Below are 25,630 nucleotides of genomic sequence, written 5' to 3' on the forward strand. Positions count from 1 at the left end.
TTGGACTGTTTTGTTGAGATGTTCGTTGTTGTTTGTTTGATTTTTTTTTGTTTGATTTTGTTTCTTTTTTCTTCCTTTTTTTCTGTTGCTTTTATACGTGGAATCTGTCGAGTTAAAGACTGCAACACTTTGAGACGAAAAAGAAAAAAAAAAACAGACTGAGAAAAGACTACTGAGTTTTGGACCAAGTTCTTGTCAAAAATTGTTTTTATATTTGCAGTCTTTGAATCCTTAGTACCAAGGTCTTTTTATTTTCTAAGTATGTACTGTAATTGGGACTTGTGACAGTCATTTCCCAACATTTGCCCTCTCAGTAATGTGTAAATAGAGAGACACAAAGCCAGCAATTGAATACATAAATAAGTATTTGCAAAAAGAAAACTACACAAAATAAAAGTTTACGCCATTGTTTTTCTATTCAAAAAAATATATGAATAAGAAACCTTTATACAACACAGGTGGTCAGATAAATGCAGGCAATTCCTAAAAGTCATTAAACAAACTAATGTATGTTTGACTGGTATCCTATGCACTATGCATGTAATGATCAACCATAATGAAAAACGAATTACTCCTTTTTTGCCTTGGATTATGTCACAACTTTACAGGAGACTCTGTTGATGTGTATTTGTTCATAGCGTTGATGATATACAGAATACTTGCTATTAAGCATGTCATGCGTTGATCTGGTAAATCTTTAGCCAAACACAATAATTTAAAGTTGAGGATTTTCTCCTCTGTTCAGGATGACTGTGACTCAGGTTCTGAATCTTTTGCTATTTGAAATCTTGTTCTTGACTAAGGAAAATATTCCTTTTTTGGTTATTTAAGGAAAAAAAGAAAGCACAAATACTAATAAAACTGCCATTTTCTTCAGCAACAGCGCTTCAAGTGATAGCATGACAGAATTGCACTCAAATTTATCAAACTTCCTCTAAAAAACTGTCTTATTTAATTTAAAACAACTGCCAAGGGCCTTTTTGGGCGACACGGTTACTCAACCCATGAAATATTATGATATTTTTGTACTCTGTGTGTCTTCAGGTATTCATTTGATTTTCCTAACCCGTGTTTTTATTTTTTATTTATTTTTTGCTCAACACTATCTCTGTTGTGGTGATAGAGTGGAGGAATGAATCCCATTTTTTGTACATAAGTACATAGGTGTGTATATACATAAATGTATATATATATACTGTGTGTACAACCCAAAATGAAAATGATCTGAGCATTTTGTGATTGTCATACTGGCTATTAATTGTCAGAATATTTAGTGGGAAAAAAAGAAGGAAAAAAAAGAACAAATTAACAGGTCAGTTACAAGCATCGGTTTAGTTTTTGGAGCATTTGTGGGGCACTCTGAATATCTTCTCAAACATCCGGCCATGTTGGAATCCACTCCAGACACTGTGCGTATGTTCACCTCTGCGTTTTGGAGTCACTCTATGACTCGCCATGCAGCAGCAGATGCAAATGGATTTCATAGATTTCCGCAGACGGAGCGCGATAAGCACTCCGTCGACTAATAAGCACATACAATTGCTGAATGTATCAGATCCATTCTTCAGGGAGAGGATAATGAGCCATGGTCATCATTTCTCCATCAGAATGTAACACGTCCCATTCTTATGAGCGAAAAGGGAGGGAGGCGCTTTAAGAGTGTGTGCATGTGCATGCGTGTGCGAGAGAGAGATGGGAAGTGGATGAGGAGAGCTGGAGATAGGAGGGGCGTGGGCAGACCATTTATTTTCTGGGCTGCTTGCTGGACTATGGACAAATGTCAACGCGTAATAGTTTTGTGGATAAAAATAGCTCTCCCTGTCCCGCTCTTTTGATAAACTGTAACATTCCACCTAAGGTCGCAGAGCAATCAAACAGTTACAACTCATGGACGATGATAATTTGTCATCGATACATGACATACATACACTGTGCATGTACAAGAAAACATATGGGGAAAGAATTGTTTCTTGATAACGTTGAGTTTAAAGTTAACAAAAGAAATTATGTAAATTTTTATGTGTACAGACTGATTGATATGTGACTAAGAACTGAATGTATTGTACTTGGATTGTTGACGCACAAATGCAATTTTCTTTCTGGAAACAGGATTGACCTCAACCCCAGATTAATTAGGGCTCTAGTTGATTCCACATTCAAGTGACCCCCAAGTTTCTTGCTGGTTTCTTGTCCTGTTTTCTACTGTGTAGACGGGGCGCAGTGCACATTATGACCCCGGGTCCAAAGCTCCAGTTATAGATGAAATAATATCATATATGATAAGCCAAAACATCTTGCGAAAGATGTGTTCTGAAGAAATTCCTTATCACATTCCGTCATTCGTATTAATTTGTGTTTATACGCCCAAATAACCAATGTATTTGGTGTACGTTAGCATTATGTTAGCTAGCAACGGACTGGTTCTTTCTTTTACTTCCCTCTCTGTAATTTACGAAGCGAATTCATATAGCCATGGGATGCGCACAATTTTTTCAGAAGTTTAGACATTTTCAACTCGTACAGATACGTTTTCGTGTCAAATCCCGTCTTTCTGTACATTTTGTATGCAATTGCGCCGCCACTAAGAGTTGTTTGGCGTTCCCTCTGAACACACAGTAAAAGAGGTTGTTCTGACTTAAGCACAAAGCAATTCCGTGATCTCACGCATTTACGGTGGTTATGGTATGGAACCAGTTTGTCCAAAGACGTTTCAAGCTGCTTCGTGTAGTTTGAAGAAGTAAATCCGTACCAATTTAATCTCAAAAACAGTTTGTGAAGCTTCAGTGTTGTGTAAATAATATATAATGAGGCAGATTTCTGGAACACTGAAGCTAGAATGAAATAACTTTGTTTAATTCCTGGCTGACTGTTTCACATTGATTTAAATGATTACTTTCGGGGACTTCTTTGCAGTTGGTCATTGTACGAGTCATTATTTGAATTACCACACAACATAGTGCAGTTGAAAAGTGACTCAGACGGAAACTCGATACTTGTTTATCATGCATGCGACTACAATTCGTAACTTGGGTAGATTCTTAAAAAAATAGATATTTTGAAAACTCATGGGAGCTGCCAACTGCTCATTTTAGAGAGGACAATATGCCATGTGAGCCTAAAATAAAATGAAAAAAAAAGTAACAAAAAAATAAATAAAAGACTTCAGGTGTTGTATGGCCTTGGTCCCATAATGGAATGTGAAATGTTCTGTGCTGCCACAAAATGTATTTAGGCTTAGATTTATACTGTATATCTGTATGTTTCTCTTCCTTTTTCAATAGATTATCATGTTAAACCATCGAATAAATTATATACATTGTACCTGTGTATTTGGTATGGCGAGCATGCATGACACTCCGTAAAGAATCTGCATATACTGTACATGTAGAGCAAGCTAATATAACAAACAGCCATGTCGCACATACAGTAGAATTAAAATAATATGGTCGCCTGTACATATCCCAACACTTGTTGGGAGTATCTCCTCTTCAACTATCCAGGTGCCCTTGAGCAAGGCACTTAATCCCTATCTGTTTCAGTGCAACTACACAGTGACGGTTGAAGACTTTTCATTGGAACTCCCAGTTTGACATCTTTTGTGTATGAAGTGAACTTTATGAATGTGTGCCAGAGTGTTGGTGAATACGAGTACAGTAGTTCCCTGCATAAATAAAGATAAAAACAAACAAACCGTGTGGGGTTGGAGGTTATTATTCAGCAATTGTTGTCAATTTTATCACCCTACTCAAGAGCCACAAAGTTCATCATCCATTTACTAACTTGTCTATACAAGTGATTAAAAAGGAGTAAGAAACTCGGAGAAAGTTTAGTTTTTGCTCAAGGCTTTTTTCTCAGTTAATATCAAGAGTTCAAGTCTTCAAAATTTTAGCTTGTACTTAACATGTCTTACATTCAACCAATCAGATTATATTTCTGGCTCCAGAGCTGTACCATCTTTGAGAAAAGTTTGTACAAGAGTTCATTTTGGCATCTGTTTTTACCTGTATATAGCCTATTTAGAAAATCTGCCATTGTTAGCTTCCACATGAATCATATTGTGGGATGACCATATTTGAAAAATAGTAATGCTGTCTTTGAACGTATACACAGGTATGGACACAATCTCACAGGAGGAAGCAAAACCCGACATTCCTACTGAAAAAAAACAACAAAATATCAGCGGAGTAACCCCTTCATTCAAACAGTATCAATGAGAGGAAGCTACACCAGAACCCCACAACTATAGAGCGTAATGTGTATTTACAAAGAGGGCTTCCTGCTTTGAAGCTAATGATTATAATTAGGCCATTAGAAGGAGGCCAAGTCACCCAAAGGGACCCACACAGAACTATTTTTGATTTCATCAACACACAACAGTAGATTTACACAGAATGTGGCAACAAAAGAAAAGGTGTTTTCATCTTATAATTCTTACAGGATGCTCAGCAAAGCAAAAATGATCTCTGCCCATAATGACTACTAATCTCTGCTGATACAGTACGCCAAACCTGGGTGAACGAGTAACTGTCAATGATACATTGCATTTAATTAACTTAAAGGACTGTGGGTGACAGTGGTAAATGTTTGAGATGTCTTATAAAATTCAGCAGCTACTAAAGATGGAGTTCAAAGCAGAGGCGATGAATCAAACAGTAAATTGCAATGGTGCTTCTGTCAGCAAAGTCCCACTGACGAGAAGCATGAACTGACAAAAGGTCTTTAGTCGTAGTGGTTGACTAACAAATAGCATGGAGGTGTGTCAGCAAAACAAATGTCATATATCAAGGGACAGAAAAATGTTTTCTAACGTCTAATGTCAAAACCTCCTAATTTGGGACACTGTATGTATCATTCAAGGATGGTTACCCCACAGCTTACAGTCACACCAGATGAACAGCCGTATTTGTAGCAGTTCATTTAACAAGTCAAATCATACATGAAGAAATAGTGGATATATGAGCTTTTCACGCTTTTGTGCTGTGGTTACTTTTGGCATCAGGTTGCATTGTGGGAAGTGTAGGATCAAGTGTTGTTGGAGCTTGTGGAGCGAGAAGTAAGGATGTCTCGGCCCCTAATGCAACAATTTTTACCATTGTTTTTCTTTATTGCAGTCTCTTATGTAGAAGAAGGACCTTTGAAAAGTCTCTCAGCTACCCATGAAAAATAGGTGAAAAAAAGAAGTATTTGCAAACGCATGCTGTCTTTGTTTGTTTTACACCTATGTGATGTTAAAAAGCCCCATTCCATAATAGATGCATTACCTTTCAAACCCCATTTGACCTCTGTGTGGCAATCGAAAACATTTTGTCAGTTTCTGGAAAAAGAACGTTGCCTCAGTGAGGAAACAGCCTGATGGAATCTCTTTAGGAGCGCGATCACATCCCCTCCGACTCAGGTAGAGTAAATTTATAAATCGGCCGTATCACACACTATTTATGCATAATGACTCAAGAAAATGCTGCGTTTTGCTTTCCAGTCCCCGCCCTGCCTCTCCACAGTAGGCTATATGAGCCCCTCGGGGTACGCCTGATAGAGTTTTAATCTCTTTCCTCTATAATGTATATAGGGGTTCTAACCCCAAGATATATGGCGCAGTTTATCATTAAACTAATCATTAAAGAATATCATAGTTCAGCAGTTTGACGGGGGGCATGTGAGTGGAGCTGCTGTTGATAACTTACTTAGTCTCTAGGACAGACTCAAGCCCACATAGAGGAGCAACTCATACTGTTTTTGGCACTTTGAATAGGCTAAAAAGAGGCCTGGCCAATCACGAGTGCTAAAGGGGAACACACGGCCAGTTATTGGATAATCAGGCTAGTGGGAGGGTAAGATCACGACGATGGCTTAGTGTTGGGGAAAGGCAATAGCATGTTGGCAGCTAGAGTTTGTAATAGCATAGCCAGTCAATATGTTTGTTTATCCAGCTGTAACTACCTGCATAACTTCCTACTCACATCACAGATAGTTCTTTCCTCTGTACGAAATTCAAAGACACCAAAGTACAGATTTGCTGTCAAACTGTTTCTAGCACATCAGGTCCCCAGATCCTCTCTGCACTCAGTTTTGAGAAAGAAAAAAAAAATACAAAGATACTCGTACTCTTCAACTTTGCCAGGTTATTTTGCTGTGTTGGAAACAACCTCTAACAGACCTTATTTTAAGAGCATCCAAACAGGTAAATAATGAATAAATGAATGCAGGTTTACAGTTAATATTAAACCAAACGGTCCTGCCGCTTTCTCAGGAGGTCGTTGAGAGGCTGACAGAGATATTGATGGATGACCTCAGGCAAACAAGATGCCAAGTCACCAATAAAAAGCACTCGAGAGGGCCGTGAAGCAAAAGTCAACCAAAGGTTATCGCAACAAAAAGACAACAGTATTTTATTTTATTTTTTACGAGCAGCATCCTTTCTCTCTGCCTCGCTATCACTCATTTTGTTCTCATCGACTCTGTCTGCATCCGGATGCTGAAGCTTTAAAAAAGAACGAGCTGTTCACACGTGGAAAAGTAAAAAGAATGGCAAGTGATAACTAGATGGATAAAGGGCACAGCCTTCTGGGCTTGACATCATTATCTGGCAGTGCAAAGGATCTGGATCTGTAGAACTGCTCAAAGAGTAACATATTAAGGGTGATGAATATTGTCAAAACTATACACGAATCATAGCTCTTCACTTACAGGCAATGAGCCTCAGAAGGCTTAATGGGGGTGATAAGATGCATTGTTAGGCATGACCTGGAGCTCTGTGAGCTGAGCTGAGCTGGAGCGCTGTGCTAAATGACTTATTGCTTTCATAAAAGAGCATCGAAAAGAATATGAATATTTCATAAGTGTTATTATTTTTCTTTCTTGTCCAGAATTAGAGATAAGATATAACTTGTATTGCTCTGGTGGGGAAATGGGGTCGCAGCACCAGCAAATAATCTTATACAACAAAGACAAACGCACAAAAAGAACATGCAGGACAGAGATATGTTTATGTTAGGAAATATTCTCCCAACAAGCAATATGAAGAGTGGTTACACAAGAACAACAGCCCACAGCGTGCCAGCGACCCTGTGGTGCTTTGAGCTAGACGCTATCAGCACGTTAACAGTGAAAGTGCTAACATGCTGGTGTTTAGTAGGTATTATGTATACCATGTTCACAATGGAAAACAAAGTAAGTTTATCATGTTAGCATGCTAACATTTATGAACAGCATTGAACTTGATGTATAGCTGAGGCTATAAACCAAAGTGTTAAATAAATTGACACGTCGACCTGATGATGACGTGGGGAACACAAACTCACTCTGAATAAAAAAAATGCTAACCTGCTTGTTGCGCTAGATTAACTGGTTGAAACCGACCAAACAAATGTTGGGTAATTGAAAGCAAGGCTAGAGCCCCTCTTTTCTTGGACCAAGGTTTGCCTGTTATGTACGGAACGTGCTCCCGGATGAGGTTTTACCCCAGAAATTTTGGTTCGGACCACACTGAAAAGGCCCAAGATACGGACCAAACAAGATCGTTGTGAAAGGCCCTAAAACATCTGTAAAACCTTCATTTTGAGAGCATTCCTAGCTAACTGTGACCTCCGACCCGCCCATGGACTTGCATCGTCTCTTGAGCCTGGTCGTTTACTGCAAAATTCACAAGCTCATGAAAAATGATAACTTTAGCTCTTCATGGTCAGTAGCTTATGGTGCCTAACATTAGCTAACATTAGCTGACTTTAGATGGATACTGTGCTCTATCTAAAGCTTGTCTCGTTTTACCCACGCTCCTACCACCTTCATTTGTAGCATTCATCATTGTCCTGTTATTACCGCTTGTTTCTCTGATCAGCAAAAGTTACATAGTTGTACACATTTTTGTTAAAGATTGGCAAGTGTTTTATAGAAACTCTGAACTTTTGGGACCAGAATCAGTTTTATAAATCCAAAGACAGGCTGCATTCATGCTGGGAACATTACCCTACTTTACAACATCCACTTCTTCTTCCCTCCGTCTTTTTGAATGGAAATTCAACATGCACGCTCAACACCGTGCAGCGCTGAGAGCTCGCCATGCTGTAGCATTCAAAACATCAACTGCTGTGAGATTTAAAAAAATACATTCAAACTTTAAGCATAGCGGTGCTACGCAGCACTCCAAAACAAGCCCTCAACAGTTGCATAGCAACAGCAGCATCCAAACGGCCGGGGCTCCTCACATACAGTTGATGTGTTTAGTGCTGCTGGTTAATAGGGAGGCACCCCATGGACACTGGGGCCAAGTTGTTCTGATGGGAATCAATACATCGGTCCAGTTTTTGTCTGAAGTGCAGCGTGGACGAATCAAGGTGGATTCTCAGCCCTGATGGATGACCCAAATAACCGCCTCCCAAGCCCTGAAAAACTCACGAGGCGGCGGAGGTTCAGCCCGTGTTTCTTGTCGAGAAAACTCACTGAATGAATTCTTTCTGATGTCTTCTTTCTTTCCCTTCTCCGCTCCCCGCCTGCCAACTGACATACTTTCTTTTAATTCATCAGCAGCATGGCGAGCGATGGTGGGAGCGTGGGAGAGAGTGGGAGGGAGAATGGGAGGATGGAGAGAGAAAGAAAGTGTGTTTTTTTTCCAGCATCAAAAGACCGTCTCGGAGACTAGGGGGAATACATTGACTCTTCCATGTGCTTTTTGATGATGCCTCTCTATTATGAACTCAGTGATACACAACAGCAGCAGCAGCATCATCATCAGCAGCAGCAGTGTATTAGCCTACTTCTCCCTTTACTGTTCTCGCCCTCTGTCTCGCTTGCTCCCTTTCCGTCACCAACACTCATCACTCAGTCTCTCATTATAACCTGTCTTTTATTTTGGAAGACACACTTCCTGGCATCAGCTGGCAAGCGAGGGCGTACTGTACGAGACAATATTTTGATGGCTCATCCTTCCCACAGTGAAACCTTTTGAGTCCCTGGACGATAAAGTATTCTTGAAGAGGGGAACTGCAAATCCCTGAATCATTAAACATTTAAAAGGTACTATTCCCCAAGTGTTCGATACTACGGAGAATAACGTGTCCTACTATGTATGACCCAGAAACAACACTCATATCTTGAGAGACATCTGCTCACTGCAATAATAATTTGGAAAAACAGGCTCTTGGAGATAGATTAAAGAGAATACTGACCACTGTGTTGTTTGTCAAACAGGAGAGGGAGATTGTTATGCAGTCAAACGTCACGTTTTGCTGCAGTCACATAAAACCCAAATTAATGTTAATGTTTAATTGAACGTGATTGCGTCTCTGCATCTGTAGTGGTTCAGCTGTCTACATCTCTGTGGAGAATACAGTAGTGTCAGGCTATTTGATTTACTAGACGACATCATTCGAGGAAAATGAAATGTGTAATTTGGCTGTTATTGACAGGAGGCTACACGCTGATCCACTTATCCCACAGGAACCATCTGAAAAACTATTTTTAAATGTCAGTGGGCCCGATCAGATCGTCGTGTTTGTATTTTGGTTTGCATCGTCAACTTTTAATACCTTAACTACAAATATAGGTCAAAATGCTCAATATTGTATTCAAACACAGCTGATAACATAGTGTTACTTAAAACTCCATATGTTGTGACACTGTATGATCGCTGGATTTATAGTTGTTTCCAAAGTACACTTTAAAGCTGCTCCACTTTATTTTAACAATGGATCAAATGACTATTTGTAATGTGATAGTTCTCATCTCTGCTAGTGTTTTAGCATTTAGGCCGATTAGCTCATCGGTTTGGTTTTACGGCCTGCAGCTTTAATGTTTCGGTTCACTATCACTGCTCTCGTTGTTTTCAGTGAAAATGCTCTGGGAACCCACTGCACACTACCGGCCCAGCACCACATGGCTATCAGAAAAAGTTAACTACTAGCTGGAGCAATGAGGAGTTACCAGATATACATTGTCCAGTGGAGAGAGGCACAACTACAAAATGAATGCTAAAAAAGTTCCTCCGTGTCTACTCAAAGTGGGCATAAGCTACTGTTTGCTAACATGTTAGACATGTTATAATGCCCTGTCCATTTTTTCACTTCCTGTTTGCATGTAATGTATTTGCTCTTTCCGTTTAGCTTTAGTAAACACGTTAGAGCGAGGACGACTTATGAAAATGGCCTGAAGTCACATTATGATCTGGTAAATGGTTGATTTTTGGTTTGGAAATCAGTATATACTTGGGCTGATGAATAATTAGGAGAAGGTGTGGAGACATGTGACTGGTCAGGTGATGGTTTGGGCAGGAAACACATTGAGGACAACTAGTGGGAGGGTGAGGAACAGCAGGTTCCTCTACAGGTTTTTAAATTGACCAAATTAATCCTGATTTTAACCCAAGCATCTTTTCTCCACTAATGGATTTAGTTATGGCCGAGAGGTACAACTGTAGGTTTTTGGGTGGTGATGATACAGACAGCCTCATTTGTTCCAAAGTCTAACCGAAGTTCCCCAACATTAAATGTAATCAGCACACTTCACCACAGCTTCTTGCACTCAGTCATTAGGCCCATACAAACTTTAAACTTTAAACTACGAAAATGACCATCTTAAAAAAGATGCCAGATGTGGTGGAATAATTTAAATCTCTCCACTCCACATTCTCTTGACTCATCAGTATCTCAAATAATGTGTCATGAATTATTTTGCATGGAGGACTTTAAGAGACTTTTTTTTTTCTTTTGATTTTAAGACAGAATTCAAGATGATATCACTTGTTACACAGCTAGCTTTTGGAGTGCACATTCCCATTTCCTGCGTTCAGCCATTATCAGCCATTTGTCCCCCCTGCCAGGGAGGGCGTAGAGACAAAAGTATTTGTTTGTTTTGAGTGTCGACATACGTATATCTCCAAAAAGGTTAACAAGTCTATTTTATCATTCTGGTTGCAGGATTCTAATCAAATGTAATCACACAGTAGGTGTTAGCATACAAAAACAAAACACATGTATGCTAAGAAACAGAACATGTGTTTTGTTTTTTTTACAGAGGTCCCAACATGTGTTTTGTTTTTTTTACAGAGGTTTGGTTTGTCAAAAATGAATAAAATACAGCACCTCAAAGAATAACCTTGTGTTTTCTGCCCTCTGCTGGGAGCTTTAAGTACATACAGCGATGCATGCACTGTGTGCTGCACCCCCCCCCCATCACAGATTCACACGCCTACGCACTCGTCTGCAGACACAGAGAGGCGTGTTCATGTGATTAATGTTCTCCGTTTTCACATTTCTTGCTAATTAGCGGCTGCCTGTATCTCATACCCATGGCTATTTAAAATACATTTTATTTAGCCTGTGTCGATAGAGCCATAGACGGCGTAATTACACGTTGAATTACTCCATGTTTGTAGTTTGTACTGTGCAGGGGCCAATTTCATGGACAGAGTTCCTGCTTATTTACACTTTTCAATTACTGCCCTATCCTCATATAGCCAGTGTTAGAGAGGTGGGCTGGATTGATTCATATCGATGCAGTTTACTTTAAAAATGTGACAATTACTTTCATTGTGCATATTATGATGAAACAAGTGCAAGTATTTATGAACAATGCATCAATGTCCTATTTGTTCATCTAGTGGATATCAAAGTCTTGTTCTTGGCATTTTAAATTATTCAATTTAATACATTTTAAGGTGAGACAACCGTCATTGTGCAGCGAGGGTTTATTGCAGTGAGTTTGTTCACATTCAAAGTCATTAGTTGCAAAACTCCACCTTATTCTGGCGCTGTTCATTAGCTGTCAAATGTATGTATCTGCACATATGCAAGTGTTTTTGAATTCCAACTCAGGCTATCTGTTCCTGTGACATTTTCTTGTTATCAAAGGAAGATTCAAACAGGTTTTGCGTGGCTGCGCACGTCATAGAATTCTACGCTCAGTGATTGGATGTTTCTCAAAGAAATTCTTTGTGCAGATGATTTAACCGGGCGAGTTCCAAGTTGTAAAAGTGAATCATGTAACATTGTCGCTGGAAAAGAAATACTGGGGCCTTTGCTCAATGGACTTTTCCCTTTTTGTAAGGGTGAGAATGACTGTTGGTAGAATTATGTTTATTCACTAATATCCATCAAGATCCGATGTAGTCCTCTGCAAAAATACATAACCCTCTCCTTTTTCTTAAAACCCCCTCTCCACCCTCATTATTACCATACAGTCCCTTACAAACAATACTTCACTGATTTATGATCCATTTTGTAACAATATATACGTAGCATTTCTGAAATATATTAAGTCCTCTACACAGCCTTCGTCTAATGCAATTTTCCGCACAATAAAATGTAAGAATACACCGCGGCGAGCCAATTAAATTGCTGCCGGTGTCCTTTGCAAAACTAACAGATGTCTCCTCCTGTAATACACGATCCCGTCAGCCTCTAACAAAACACTCACCTCCAGTCAAATGGCAAAGCTTTCACAGCACAAGAATGAGTCTGCCTCGCTGAAGAGCTGCAGCATCTGACAAAGACACCCACTGTTTCTTTATATAACACCTTTTTTACTGCACCTATTTACCTTGAAATCAGGATGTTGCCAGGTAACAACATCCAGATTTTGTGGTGTGTGTGTGTGTGTGTCTTGCTGCAGGTGTGTGTGAGCGAGGGATGTGTTTAAGTACCATTATGGGCTCTAACAGCAGCTGGGTGAATGACTTCCAGTCCTCTCTTCTCTCATGCAGGATTGCTGCTTTAAAAAGGTGCAGGCAGGAACTCATCCATCATAACGCTGCTACATATTAATCCTTAATGCTGCTAATGCCCGCTGCCTTGCAAAGGGCAAGGATTCTGCACCTGCTTCGTTTTGCATCACACCTCACATCTTTTTTAACATTTGTTCGTACCTCTCCTTCCCTCTCTGTCTCAGCATGAGCTGCTTAACTGATACATGTACTACAGTAATCCCCCTTCTTAGCGAACGGGATTAATATTTAATTCAAGAAGAGCCTTTTATCAATGCCTCGCCGTGTTTTCTCTGTTTAGGGTGGCTTTACGCAGCTTTTGCCAAATCGAAAGAATGGATAAGTGTATTAATGCGATGGATTGGTCAGATAGGAGTGTAAGAGCATCGTCCAATCACACAAGTTCTTTCAAATAAAGCATCAGCACTTCTTTGGTTTCACAAGCATTCATCAGCATCTTGCTAGACATACAGAACGTGAGTCACCGGTGTTGAGAAATAACGTTTGTGAAGAATTGCACCAAAATATTCTATGAGCGATGCATCGCTGCAATGTTTACCTTCAAAATGTCCTGTAGGCACAACATTCCTATGATTGAAGACAAAACAAACCTGTGAAAACTTTCTACAGGTTATGTCTTCCTACTAACCCCACCTGTCCCTTTAAAGTCAATCCACTATGGCTTCAGAACCTCTTTGTGCTTTATCCTTGAAACTTTCAGGGCTCGCACTCACAAACGTACCAAGAGCCTATTGTGCACTGATCCACTGCAATGCTGATCCAGGATTAGCCCAGAGGCAGGAACACATGACGGAGTAAACTTCAGGATGAGATAAAGACACCAACCCGCCTCATATATAATATAAATGTAGAGGAATTCTAATGAAATCACCAAATATTTGGCACCCAGTACAAACACACACAAGCGAGCCAAACTATCCTGTCTGTGATGTTTCTTTTTTACAGTGAGCTGTTTATGTTGGCAACATACTGCAGAGAGAAATCCCCCCAGTACATTCACAACCTAGAGCAAAAACCACGAGGGTATTCTCTGCAGCTGAGGGCTGTTTTAAAGAGCTCAGGGGGGTCATGGCCTGATTGTTTCTACGGTGTTACACAAGCAGAAGCACAGATCTCTTGGTAACTGAAAAAAGGGATCCTGAAGGTAAAAGACAGTAAGCAAGACCACCACAGCCCAACTTAAAACTAAAAAGAGTTACACTAGCTCTAACACTGCAAAAATATAAGGTCAAAAAGTTTTCTGAATAAAATCTGTCACTAAAAATGTACAACATATGTTTGACTTTTAAAGGTTATTGCATAAGAAGTGCATGCATCTAAAAAAAACAACAATAAAAAGTGTGGATTTTTCTGGAGCTTTAAACCGCTCCGTCATCATAGAGGTGGATTTTCCAGCAAGATCAGGAGTATGATGTGGTTGAAAGCTCCAGAAAACACTGTTTGTTCCTTTTGAAGAAATTATTATTTCTATTATCATATGTCTTTCATTCAAGGCCAGATATTTTCTGTGCTACAACATGAGTTATGGCTGTGAAGTCTTCCTTGAGCCAAAAGGCCTACTGCCAAACTCTTCTCCTTGGCCTATTTCTACTGCCACAAGAATAGGGAGAACTACCTGCTTAATAATATATATAACTCAATTTAAATAACTAAGGGATCATCATTTTGACGTGCAGCCCCCATGTGTCTTTGACAAACTGAGGCATGTCAAATTATCTTCATGATTTCAATCTTCATGGTAGCAGCTGGTGGTGGTTGAGTGACGTAAGTGGACTTTGGCTCCACCCAGTGGCCCATTTATTCACCATTTTTTTATGCATTTGCGTCATCACGCTTTCTCAATCCGTGGAATTCCGTGAACAGCCCTCACCATCAAGTTAACCAGAGGCAGACTAAAATACGGATATAGAGGGATTCGGCCTTCAAAATAAAACGGCTCGATCCGTCCAAATTGTTTTTTAGCACATACCTTCAAATATTATAATAAGAAACTCAGATGGGAACACCAAACTAATGACACCTTAGAAAGATCAATAATGCAGAAAAAAACACCACAATCATATTAAAAATGAATGTACCAAGTTATAGAATTTAACATCACATTCACAAGAACATCGATCACGCTAAGTACTAAAAAATATATATCTAAAAGCAGAGGTAGAAAGTGACCGGGTACATTTACTCATGTACTGTACTTCAGTACAGTTATAAGAGGTACTTGTACTTCACTTAAGTATTTCCATTTTAGGCTACTTTATTTCATTTTAGAAATAAATATTATGGTATGTATAATAAAGTGTGGTTTAAGATATATAAAACCATAATTATAATACTATAACATTTAATGGCAGCTGTAATTACCTACTTTGCAAATTCAAATTTTACATTAAGAACATATTTTCACCTTGTAAAATATGACGCAATACTATGCATCAAACTTACCATGAGTAATGCACATAATGAGTTGAAACTGAGACTGTATTGACCAAGTGAGGTGTCAAACGACATATACATTACATATCGCATCTTAATAACAAAACACTGTTAAAACAGCTATTCTGCATAATGAGCACTTCTACGTTTGATATGTAAATGTTGCTAAAATATTGCTGAAATATTCATCAAGGTACTTTATATCACTGTTTGGGGGAATGTGAGGAGATTCAAAGATTTTGGAGTTCGGTGATACAATATATCTCTCAAATTACCTCGTCTCCAATACCTCTATACGCTCTGTATATTAAGCATTTATCCAGACAATTGTTCTCTTTCTAATAGAGAAAGAAAAATGGTTGACCTATGTCTACCGCAGGCCAGGCGCTCAATCGCTCTGTGTTGGAAGAACGTTCGTTGCCCCTCTCTAGGCCACTGGTTGAAAAACTTAACATCAAGTTTGGCTCTTGAGAAACTAACGTGTATATAGTTAGGAAGAAAGCTTCTCAGTTTTACAAAATCTGGGAGATGTTTTTGGATTTTGTTAAAAATGGTGACATTGAAGAGGCATTGGAAATGTTAAGTGACTAATCTGTTGTGAGGAATGTGTGCTGTACTCTGCTCCATGTTTGTGACAGTATTTTATTTTATTTACATTATTTTCATTTATTTATTTATTTCAACTAAATTAGTATTTTCATTGTAAATCTTTGTCCTTCTTGAATTTATGTTTTAACTTATAATTTAGCCATATATTTATTTTCAAATATAAAATATATTCTGGTTTGTTGAGCATTTGTTTGTTTACCACATAATTCCATATGTGTTCCCTCATAGTTTGGATGTCTTCAATATTAATCTACAATGTAGGTAAAAAAAATTAAAAAAAATTAAAAAAATAAAGAAAAAACATTGAATGAGAAGGTGTGTCCAAACTTTTGACTGGTACTGTATAATTTAGCCATTTATTTATTTTCAAGTGATATTTGTATTATTTATTGTTATTTTATATACTGCCATATGTTCAGGTAGTGGGAAGGTTCCTTTATGTATGTAAATTGTGTTAAATGTATAAAACCAATAAATATACAGTACCAGTCAAAAGTTTGGACACACCTTCTCATTCAATAGTTTTTCTTTATTTTATTTTTATTTTTTTCTACATTGTTATTTAATATTGAAGACATCAAAACTATGTAAGAACACAAATGGAATTATGTGGTAAACAAACAAATGCTCAACAAACCCAGAATATGTTTTATATTTTACATTCTTCAAAGTAGTTGAATGAGAAGGTGTGTCCAAACTTTTGACTGGTACTGTAAATTGTGTTAAATGTATAAAACCAATAAATATACAGTACCAGTCAAAAGTTTGGACACACCTTCTCATTCAATAGTTTTTCTTTATTTTTTTTTTATTTTTTTTCTACATTGTTATTTAATATTGAAGACATCAAAACTATGTAAGAACACAAATGGAATTATGTGGTAAACAAACCCAGAATATGTTTTATATTTTAGATTCTTCAAAGTAGTTGAATGAGAAGGTGTGTCCAAACTTTTGACTGGTACTGTAAATTGTGTTAAATGTATAAAACCAATAAATATATGTTTAAAAAAACAAACAAAAAATAAACAGCGTTTTTTACCATTTTTATTCTGAAATATCTGAAAGGAAGCATGCGATTGCACGAGTAGTTTGACTCTGTTGGTCAACGTTTCACCAAAGAAGGGTGTTTTTCTGAGCCAGTGTAGAGTGCAGCCATCTCTGTCATCGGTCTGTATCCTGTTATTCTCCGTTGTTTGTGACTTTAACACATATTCAGGAGTGACGACCGCTCGGATCGTTCTCGTTTTCTCGGCTGGCTCTCTCGCCAGCTGCATCTCGTCGGGATGGACCCGGCAAGCCGATACCAAGTGGTGAGTGTCGGACAGACGAGATCAAAACACAGCGCTTGGCCTGTCTGTCACAGGAAACGGGGCCTTGCCAGCATTAAGGCTTTGCTATTTGTGTTATTATTCAAGCAGAAAGAGCTTTAATATGTACACACGGGATATATATATATATATATAAAAAAAAAAAAAAGCTGTTTATTGTATTTCTGAATGGTTACTTCCGGGTTTTTTTTGTCTTCATTTAACTCCTCGAATGGTTTTGTTGTGACAGATGGCCTCGCGAGCACTTCCGCATCGGCCACGCGCTAGGCTATCGAGACAGCAAAGATGTCTCCTGCAGGCCTCGGGAGTGAATCTCCTAATAAACTGCATTATTACACTGTTCTTGTGTGCATTTTACCTGCTGAACATACACGTCTGTGAAGCCATATGACTGTTAACAAGCCAGCAAGAGTTTAAACAAGCTGAGCTGTAAGTTATTGTTAATGGGGACATTTATTAGGAGGCCAATGCTACAAGGGACTTCATGAGCTATGAGTGTTGTTCTAAGTATTCAAGTCCAAAGGGCTAGTGGGAGCGACTAATAAATAAGTTATGACTATGTTGTTGTTCTCCTAGCAGACATTTCTATTCAGAAATTCAGTAAGTTAATCAAGTTATTAAATTTAAAAAAAAAAAAAAAAAAAAGGTGTGTCCCCAATACTAGTCAAAAGCAATGTGGATGTTGAGTTTAAAATAAGCGAGGTGATATTTGGATTAACCAGCATTAAACATGGAGTTTGTTACTGTTCTAAATCTGTTACCATTCATGTCGATTCAAAACAGGCTGAGAAATGTTGGAAGCAGTCGTGGCCACTCTTGAGATAAAGTCCGCTTTGTGCTCTTGATGCCTGTGGTTCTGGGTTATGTGAGTGATAATCCCTCTGGGCTCAGTGCGAGCCAAAGCAAATCAGCATTGTGCGGTAACTTTTACAATCCTGAACAAAGTGCAGTTCTAAACAACAATCCGGTCTTATAAAACACACATACAATCCACTTTAAGAGAAGGGATTCTCAAGGATTTGTTAATAGATGCTGTACAGCTGAATGCATTCAGGTCAAAGATAACCGATGTTGTGGTTTGTTGGTTGCCAGTTTTTTTTACATCACTTTGCCTACACTTAAACAATTTCCATTCCTCGTCACTTCTAGCCCTTTAGCCGTCTCATTCTCCTCTAAATAATCACTTTGATTTCTTAAAGTATAGGGCACTGCTGCTCTGAGTGGACCCACATGGGTTTAGGTTATATCTGGACACATGAAGACGTTGTTAAGATCTTATGTAATCCCCTGTGTGCGGGGGTGCGTTATGCTTTGTCCTTGATTCAGAGCCAGTCGTCAGCCATCATCATTCACTCACTGCCTTGTGCACATGGGTTGAATTCAAGTATTTTTCTGAGAAGTTTATCTGCATGGTGATTAAAAGAATTAACTTTTACTTTTTTTTTTTTTTCAAAGGGGAGTAGTTACTTAAGCTCTGCTGTTATTAGTCACTTGAGACTTTTTTTGTTATCGTTACGATGGAAGCTGTTATTACAAAAGGTGTTTCCCAGTTTGCGGTGGTGTTTTACCACAACAAGAATATAGCCATTACTTCATGGAAAATGCTACTTAGAAAAAATGATTTCGCTGAACTTCCCTCTTGATCACATAATTATAACCTTGGTGATTAAAGTTCATAAATATAACGGAAACAAATAGGTTTAAACCTACTTGAAGTCTTGACCCAAAACTAAAAACTCCATGAGGGTATTTGGTTCAAAACTTACAAGCAGAAGGGTTTGGATGTTTTGTATATCAACACAAGTCAGCAGAATAACAGTGTACTGTTTCATCCTAACTTGGACACCTTGTTCTAGAAATCCACTCTTAACAGCCGTCACTTATCTGTTTCACTTTGTTGTTCGGGAATTGTCTTTGACAGCCCTGAGCAAGATGAACTCGCTCACACACATTGAGACAACATTTGCTAAACATTTGGTGTGTATCGTCACATTTGAGTAGTCAGCGGTTGTTATTTGTTATTTCTGGGTAATGTAGCATTTAAACTTAAGATGAGATACCAGTGAACGGATCTTAAAGCCACAACAAGTTATGTGCAGTTTTGACCTGATATTGAAGAAAGTTGGATTTTTATCAAGGTAAATATCCGCACAAGGTTGCACGATTGCTGCCTGGGATCAAGTTAACTTTCTCAAAGGCCCACCCAGATTCCCCACCAACCGTTCTGTAGCCATCCTGTTCCCGTTGCCCCTCTGTAATTTCAGACGCCGCTTGGCTCTATCGTCTGGCAAAAATGAACGTACTAAAGACTGTTACCAACTCTCAGCTGTAGCGGGGACGCTCATTAACTGATTACATGTGTATCACTTTCCCAGAGACCTTCCTCTGTTGACATACCGATGGAGTCTCAGGTCTCTGTGCTCACAGTGTCAAACATTCTGCTGAGGGCAGACAGCAGACATATGTACACCAGTCATTTTATTTCAGCTCATACTTCAAAATAGCAGTTAAAGTCCTAATCCTGCGTTGTAAATTCTGTGGCAGCTTCACAATAAAAGCCTTCAAGTTTTCAACGCTTTTAATGTGAAGCAGCGGCAGCAGGAAACGTTCTGAGCGTAACTGATAAATGAACACAGCTCTGATATAGTTTGATGTTTGAAGAGCAAGCAGCAAACGGTGAAGATGTCATCAATGAGAGCTGGTTTACAGCCTATATAAGTCAATCTGAATCTAGTGTGGGAATAGCAGACCCCGCCACTACCAGTAAATAAGTACTATATAGAGAGGTAATTACAGATTATAAATACATCGAATGGCTATTGCAGAAAATATGCCGACCACAAAACGTACCAAAGGTGGTGTTTGAGTTTGCGATTGTTTTGCATATGATAAATGTTTGAAGGATAAAGTTAATGAGGAAATTGACCTTCATCCTCAGACTGTGAAATGGACCATATACTAAGAAGTAACCCATTACGTACTGTAAATGTGTTGCCAATGTCAACCCACTCATTCAGCTTGAAATAAGAAAAAAAGGGGAAAAAAAGGGGAAGAAAACATTCCTGACCCACATTTTGTGCTGACAAACACAAACAGATTGTGCAAACCTCATCTAGTTACACAATAACTACTTGATGTTGTTGCTGCTATCAGAAAACTGATACTGATGTTTAAAATACTACCATGTCCATATTTTATGGTTGTCTTTACCTTAGCTTTAAAAAGCCGTCCATCCTGCCTGGCAGGAAATACAAGCTTAATGCCAGTTTTAGAAACTCAACACAGCGTGAAGCTCCCCTCCAGCAGCCACACTTTTTGGCTGACTGATCAGCTGATCTGCTTGTGCCGATTACTCTAACCCTCCCCCGTCTCATCTCCCCTCCAGCTGCACAATGAGGATGACTCTTCAGAGGCCTCGACCAGCGAGCAGCAGCCGTGCACCTCTGCCACAGCCCAGGCCGGTACGTCCAGCCAGGAAGCCTCGGTGGCGGCGGGGGAAGCGTCGGGGTCACATACTCAGGGGGAGGCAGAGGCAGATGCACCTCCACCTCCTTACGCCTCCATAGACCTGGGAGCAACCGCTGCAATACCAGGTTTGAACGGCATTACTTTCCAGATTTGTCGATCTAATAGTTCCGTGCATGTATATTTTCTTAGTTACTTGATTTTTCCAAAGCGTGGTTGCAAGCTTCCTAAAATAGCTTCAGCTGCATTTTTGTGGCAACTTCTGGTCTGTCTAAACTGATGAGTCAGCACTGATTTCCATGACAGCATTACCACATTGTTGGCAGCTACTTAGCTAGCTTAGTCTTCTCTTTCTCTTCTGTTTCCCCACAGAGACTAGTTACCGAGGTGATTTCCCTGTCCCTCCGCCCTACAGCGTTGCCACCTCGTTGCCCACGTATGACGAGGCGGAGAAGGCCAAAGCCGCCGCCCTGGCAACCTCCACCGTGGACGTGATGCCACGGGTGAGGACGAACGCTCACACACATGCTCCTGTCGTCATTTCTCCTCCGTCTTATGGGCTTGTTTTATCAATGTCCTTCCATTGAGGCATTCTAAATTCAGACCTGGGTTACATCATAAGATAGCAAAGCTTGTGGTGGGGTTAACCTCAAAGCACGCCACATCTACCCAACGTACATGTAGGAACAAAATAAATGGCAGTAATTAGTCAGCACACACAGTTTTAGATTAGGTTGAGCGTTTATCAAGCCAGTGCCCGTTTATTTGTGTAGCGGGTGTGTCCGTCATTGTTTAATTTGAACTCATACGTGGTTTTGTTTGTTTGTTTGTTTGTTTGTGCGTGCGTGCATCCAGGATGATGAATTCCCTCCCAGAGATGATTTCAGTGACACTGATCAGCTTCGAGTTGGCAACGATGGAATCTTCATGTTGGCCTTTTTCAGTAAGTCTGTCTCATGTTAACTTCTTTAATGCGTCTATTTAAACAAGAGTGGACTAGAACAAGGATTGTTATTTGTTATCTTTCAAGTCTAGTGTAATTCAGATTTCCCCTTACAGGATTGTTTCTGTTTTAAACAAAAGGTGAACTTCCTCAGCGGTGGGACGTCTCAACAGTCAAACATTAAGATGATTATCGTCTTGTGTTTGCATTTCCTTTAAGTAGTCCTTATCAGCCTCCATCTCTTGAAGTCATTCTCATTCAATAGAAATTTCCCAGTGCTTTCATTTTTGAAAAATTCCACAGCTATTTTCAAAATAAAATACTGCAGAAAAAGATATATTTCTGTTTTACATGTATATGTGTTCCTGAATATATCAGAATCGCCGTGGCTTTTTGTTGTTGTTGTTGTTGTTGTTGTAAAGCAAACTGACAAACTGTGTCTTGGTGCTTGTCCCCCTAGTGGCCTTCCTGTTCAACTGGATCGGGTTCTGCCTGTCCTTCTGTCTGACCAACACCATCGCAGGACGCTACGGCGCCATCTGTGGCTTCGGCCTTTCCCTCATCAAGTGGATTCTTATCGTCAGGGTACGTTCACGGTAGTTTTCTCTCGTAATATCAGTGCCGAATGAGTTCATGGAAAAAAAAAAAAAATACTGAAAGTGATGCTCTCTGTCTCCAGTTCTCCGACTACTTCACTGGTTACTTTAATGGTCAATACTGGCTCTGGTGGATCTTCCTGTTGCTCGGTGAGTCTCTATTGCAATGTTAAATGTTTTTTGGCAAATGTTATCTTGCGTAATACTGTCGACTATCAGGTGGAGATCTGTTGTGAGGTGAACTGTGCTTTCTCTCCACAGGTCTCCTGCTGTTCTTCAGGGGTTTCGTTAACTATCTTAAAGTCCGTAACATGTCAGAGAACATGGCCACATCTCATAGAACACGCCTCTTCTTCCTCTACTGAAAGGTAAAGTGAAATCTCCTTTTGAAAGTAAAATAAACACCACATCACTGCTGGCCCTAACATTTTTTTTTTTTTTTTCCAAAGGTTTCTTCAGCGCCACCATTCCTTACCGACATGAAGTTCCCTCCCTCCCCCCCCTCAAATGACCTGAACGACGAGCCTTGCAGCGAAGAGAGGAACCGGGGAAGGAATGAAGGAAAGACGTAGGGAGAAAGAGTTACCAGTCTCATTAAAAGCATAACACGGCTCACTCTGAACCGCACCCCGAAAAAAGAAATAAGTCTCTGATGATCAGACACCTTCCCTGGCTTTGTTTTGGTTTTTGATTTTCCTTTTGACTCAAAGCTCTTAAAGCAGTTTGAAAGAAAGCAGTCCCACGTACTCGTCATGTCATGTGTTTTTGAGATACATAACCTTAGTTAACCGAGGCATATTCAGCCGCCTAAAATGAGTTATCTAATAGTTAGGAGTCGCGGAAACGTTAAAGCACAATGAAACTATTTGAATAAGGCGTCTTCAATGAAGGAAACATAAACGTTACCGTTGCTCGTTTCCTAGGATATTGCTCTCCCTGAGTAAACAAACAAGACATCCGTGTTATCAGCTAATATATGATTGAATGAAAACCTCTTGCCAATAACATTCAGAATTTTAAAATAGAAAATTGGCAGGAAGTGGAAACCTACTCTGAGCCTCTGATATTCAAATCTCCCCTCCAGCTTTGCATCCTGTTTGACCTGTTTCACTTCACAATGTATCTCCTAACTGTTTTTAGCACAAGCTTTGCCATTCCACATTCTACAAGTTGAGGGTGCTTTGAACAAGTCTTACTTTAACCGTGATGTAGCATTTTTGCACCCTTTACTTCTGCTTCAGCTTGACAGTGTGAATCCTTCTAACATCTCAGCCTCTCTACCCGGGGAAAAAAAATTAAGGAAGCTCAGAGGAAAGATGGAAGATTTTCATCTCAAGGGCACTCAAGTGTGCGTGTGTGAATAAAAGCAGACGTGCATTGATCAGTTTACATATCACAGACCCTGATGCTTTTAGTGTTTTTAAACCAGACACACCAGACTCGCCCGAGTATTTCCTCTAACAGAACCTGACAAAATATGACTAAGGACAGAAAACAGCTGTTAATGGAAACTCTTTCTTATCAGCATATTTTTTGAGACAACTAATCATTAAAATGAAGCTATGACCTTTGCACTTTGGGTTTTTTTTTTTTTTTTTTGAAACAATGCTCTTAGCCACAGAACGGAGGACGGCACTGAAAGTCAGTGGAATGTTTCTCACATTATCTCAGTTTGAATCAAAGAAAAATGAAAAAATGTCTGCCAAACTACCAAAACCAAAACCTCATCATCTGTTCCTCACAATATGTTTCAGTAAAATACATTTGTCACCTTTTTTGGAGTTCAGTTTATCACAACAGATCTGTCAAACATGACCTGCTTTTTTACTTCGCAAACTCCACTCTTGATTGCCAAAATACGTCTGGCTAAACTGTCTGTGAGCTGCCGAGGAGCGCAGCTAATCAGCGAAGCATCCTCGGACAAATTAGTGTTTTTAGAACACACAGGCTGCTTCAGTCGGCCCGGAGGCAGGACTGTGTGCGAAGTGAGCTCCTGCTTCAGAGCTGCAGTAAACTGATAATAAGCATTTTAAATACAGCTGTGTGCCAGGCTTGAGTAAAACTCTTTGGAATAAAAGAGTTGTATGCAATTTAGTTATTTTGTGATGACCTACAATAGTTGTGAAGTCCTGTGATCATGGGTTAGGTGTAGTTGAATAGTTTAGTCATCAGAGATGGAGATCAGGTTCATCCCAGAGGTGCTCATTGAACAAGCTGCACAGTGTGTGTGTGTGTGTGTGTGTGTACCGTGCACACTTGCCAACATAATTATTTTAAATCACCAGTAAATCGGAGGAAAATGCAATAAAAGCTCCTAAAATGTGACTGGTTGAGCATGTTGTGCATGACTTAGTGAACACACGGATCTGTGGGATTTGGGCTTTTATGATTCGAGTCTAATTTTCTTTTCATGGAGCGAGAAGTTTTTCGGTGGTGTAACGCGGCTCGTTTTTAGGAAGGTGGCGGCCGTGTGGAGAAATCGTGTGATAAAGTGAGAATAGTATCAGCCGATGTTGCCAATTCTCACGAGTGTAACAGCGATGGAGTCGGGGGAGACTGTCCAGTGTGGGCGCAGCAGTCTATGAGCTGGTGCGACATATAAATGGAGCCGGACTGGACAAAGAAAAACATGCTTCGTTTGATTATTTTTGTCATCCATAAAATAAAAAATGTATATACCAGCTTATGCCAATTCATAATATTTGCACTTTGAAGAACTTCTGTACAGTATGATTTGTGAATCTGCTTAACTTAGTATGGTGGAAAGAGAAAAAAGAGAAAAAAAAAATGTTATCTTAGCCATCCAAGTTTTACAACTGGAATTCTTAATCATCCCAAATGGACAATTTGCCTTTTGCACTTTTTTATTTTTCAATAATTATGAGATTGTTATTTTGTGTCTTGTTTTATCGCTTTTTAGCATAAACTGTGACAGCTTCAGTTTTGCTCAACTTTTTTTCTTTTGACTCTACTCATATCCGACTAAAGCCTCTTTCAGCAATATCAAGGTCTGTCTGTATGAATTAAAGGTCAGCTGCATGATTTATCCACCTGAATGAGTGGGGTAATATTAGGATTAATCTAGTACAGTGACATTTCTTTGTATATAAATGAAGAAAAAATGAGACGGCAGCCAAACTGTTTTTTTTGTTTCTTTTGTTAAAGATGATCCTTGTAACGTCTTCTGAAACAGTTGTTATGCATTTATTGTAACTGGAATTGAAATGATTTGATTTCTTGCAAAAATGCCAATAAAGTTAAAAAGCCTGTCGATTAAGTTTTATGTCAGATTCTGTTTTATTGTTGTTTTTGTTTAAAGGTACAGTGTGTAGGATTTGATGGCATCTAGTTGCGTTGAAGCTAAAGCGATGAAGGACTCATTTAAGAGCTAACGAAACCAGGATTCTTTGTTTTAGGTGATTATACACTCATGAAAACACACTCTAGTTATGAATATTGTATTCCATTTATGCTAACAAGTAAGGCATGAACACTTTGACTGGCTGTCATCCAGTCAATCATCAAGCTCGGTCCCTGCAGT

General features: G+C 39.3%; 1 protein-coding gene across 1 annotated transcript; it reads left to right on the forward strand.

The window, feature by feature from the left end:
- Positions 1-16,870: 16,870 nt before the first annotated feature.
- Positions 16,871-25,366, forward strand: ndfip2 (Nedd4 family interacting protein 2). Its single transcript, XM_054623986.1, has 8 exons — positions 16,871-17,067; positions 20,471-20,678; positions 20,923-21,053; positions 21,406-21,493; positions 21,954-22,078; positions 22,173-22,239; positions 22,351-22,457; positions 22,539-25,366. The coding sequence occupies exons 1-7, from the start codon at positions 17,041-17,043 to the stop codon at positions 22,452-22,454; spliced, it is 750 nt and encodes a 249-aa protein (XP_054479961.1). The 5' UTR covers positions 16,871-17,040; the 3' UTR covers positions 22,455-22,457; positions 22,539-25,366.
- Positions 25,367-25,630: the final 264 nt, after the last annotated feature.

Source organism: Anoplopoma fimbria, chromosome 22, assembly GCF_027596085.1.
Source record: "Anoplopoma fimbria isolate UVic2021 breed Golden Eagle Sablefish chromosome 22, Afim_UVic_2022, whole genome shotgun sequence".
In the NCBI taxonomy this organism is placed as follows: Eukaryota; Metazoa; Chordata; class Actinopteri; order Perciformes; family Anoplopomatidae; genus Anoplopoma; species Anoplopoma fimbria.

Bases quoted from the DNA above. Each gene is read 5' to 3' on its own strand.
- ndfip2 (XM_054623986.1), top strand. From the start codon at position 17,041: ATGGACCCGGCAAGCCGATACCAAGTG. The intron at 21,054-21,405 runs GTGAGGACGAAC...GCGTGCATCCAG, and splicing joins CCGTGGACGTGATGCCACGG to GATGATGAATTCCCTCCCAG. The intron at 21,494-21,953 runs GTAAGTCTGTCT...TTGTCCCCCTAG, and splicing joins CTTCATGTTGGCCTTTTTCA to TGGCCTTCCTGTTCAACTGG.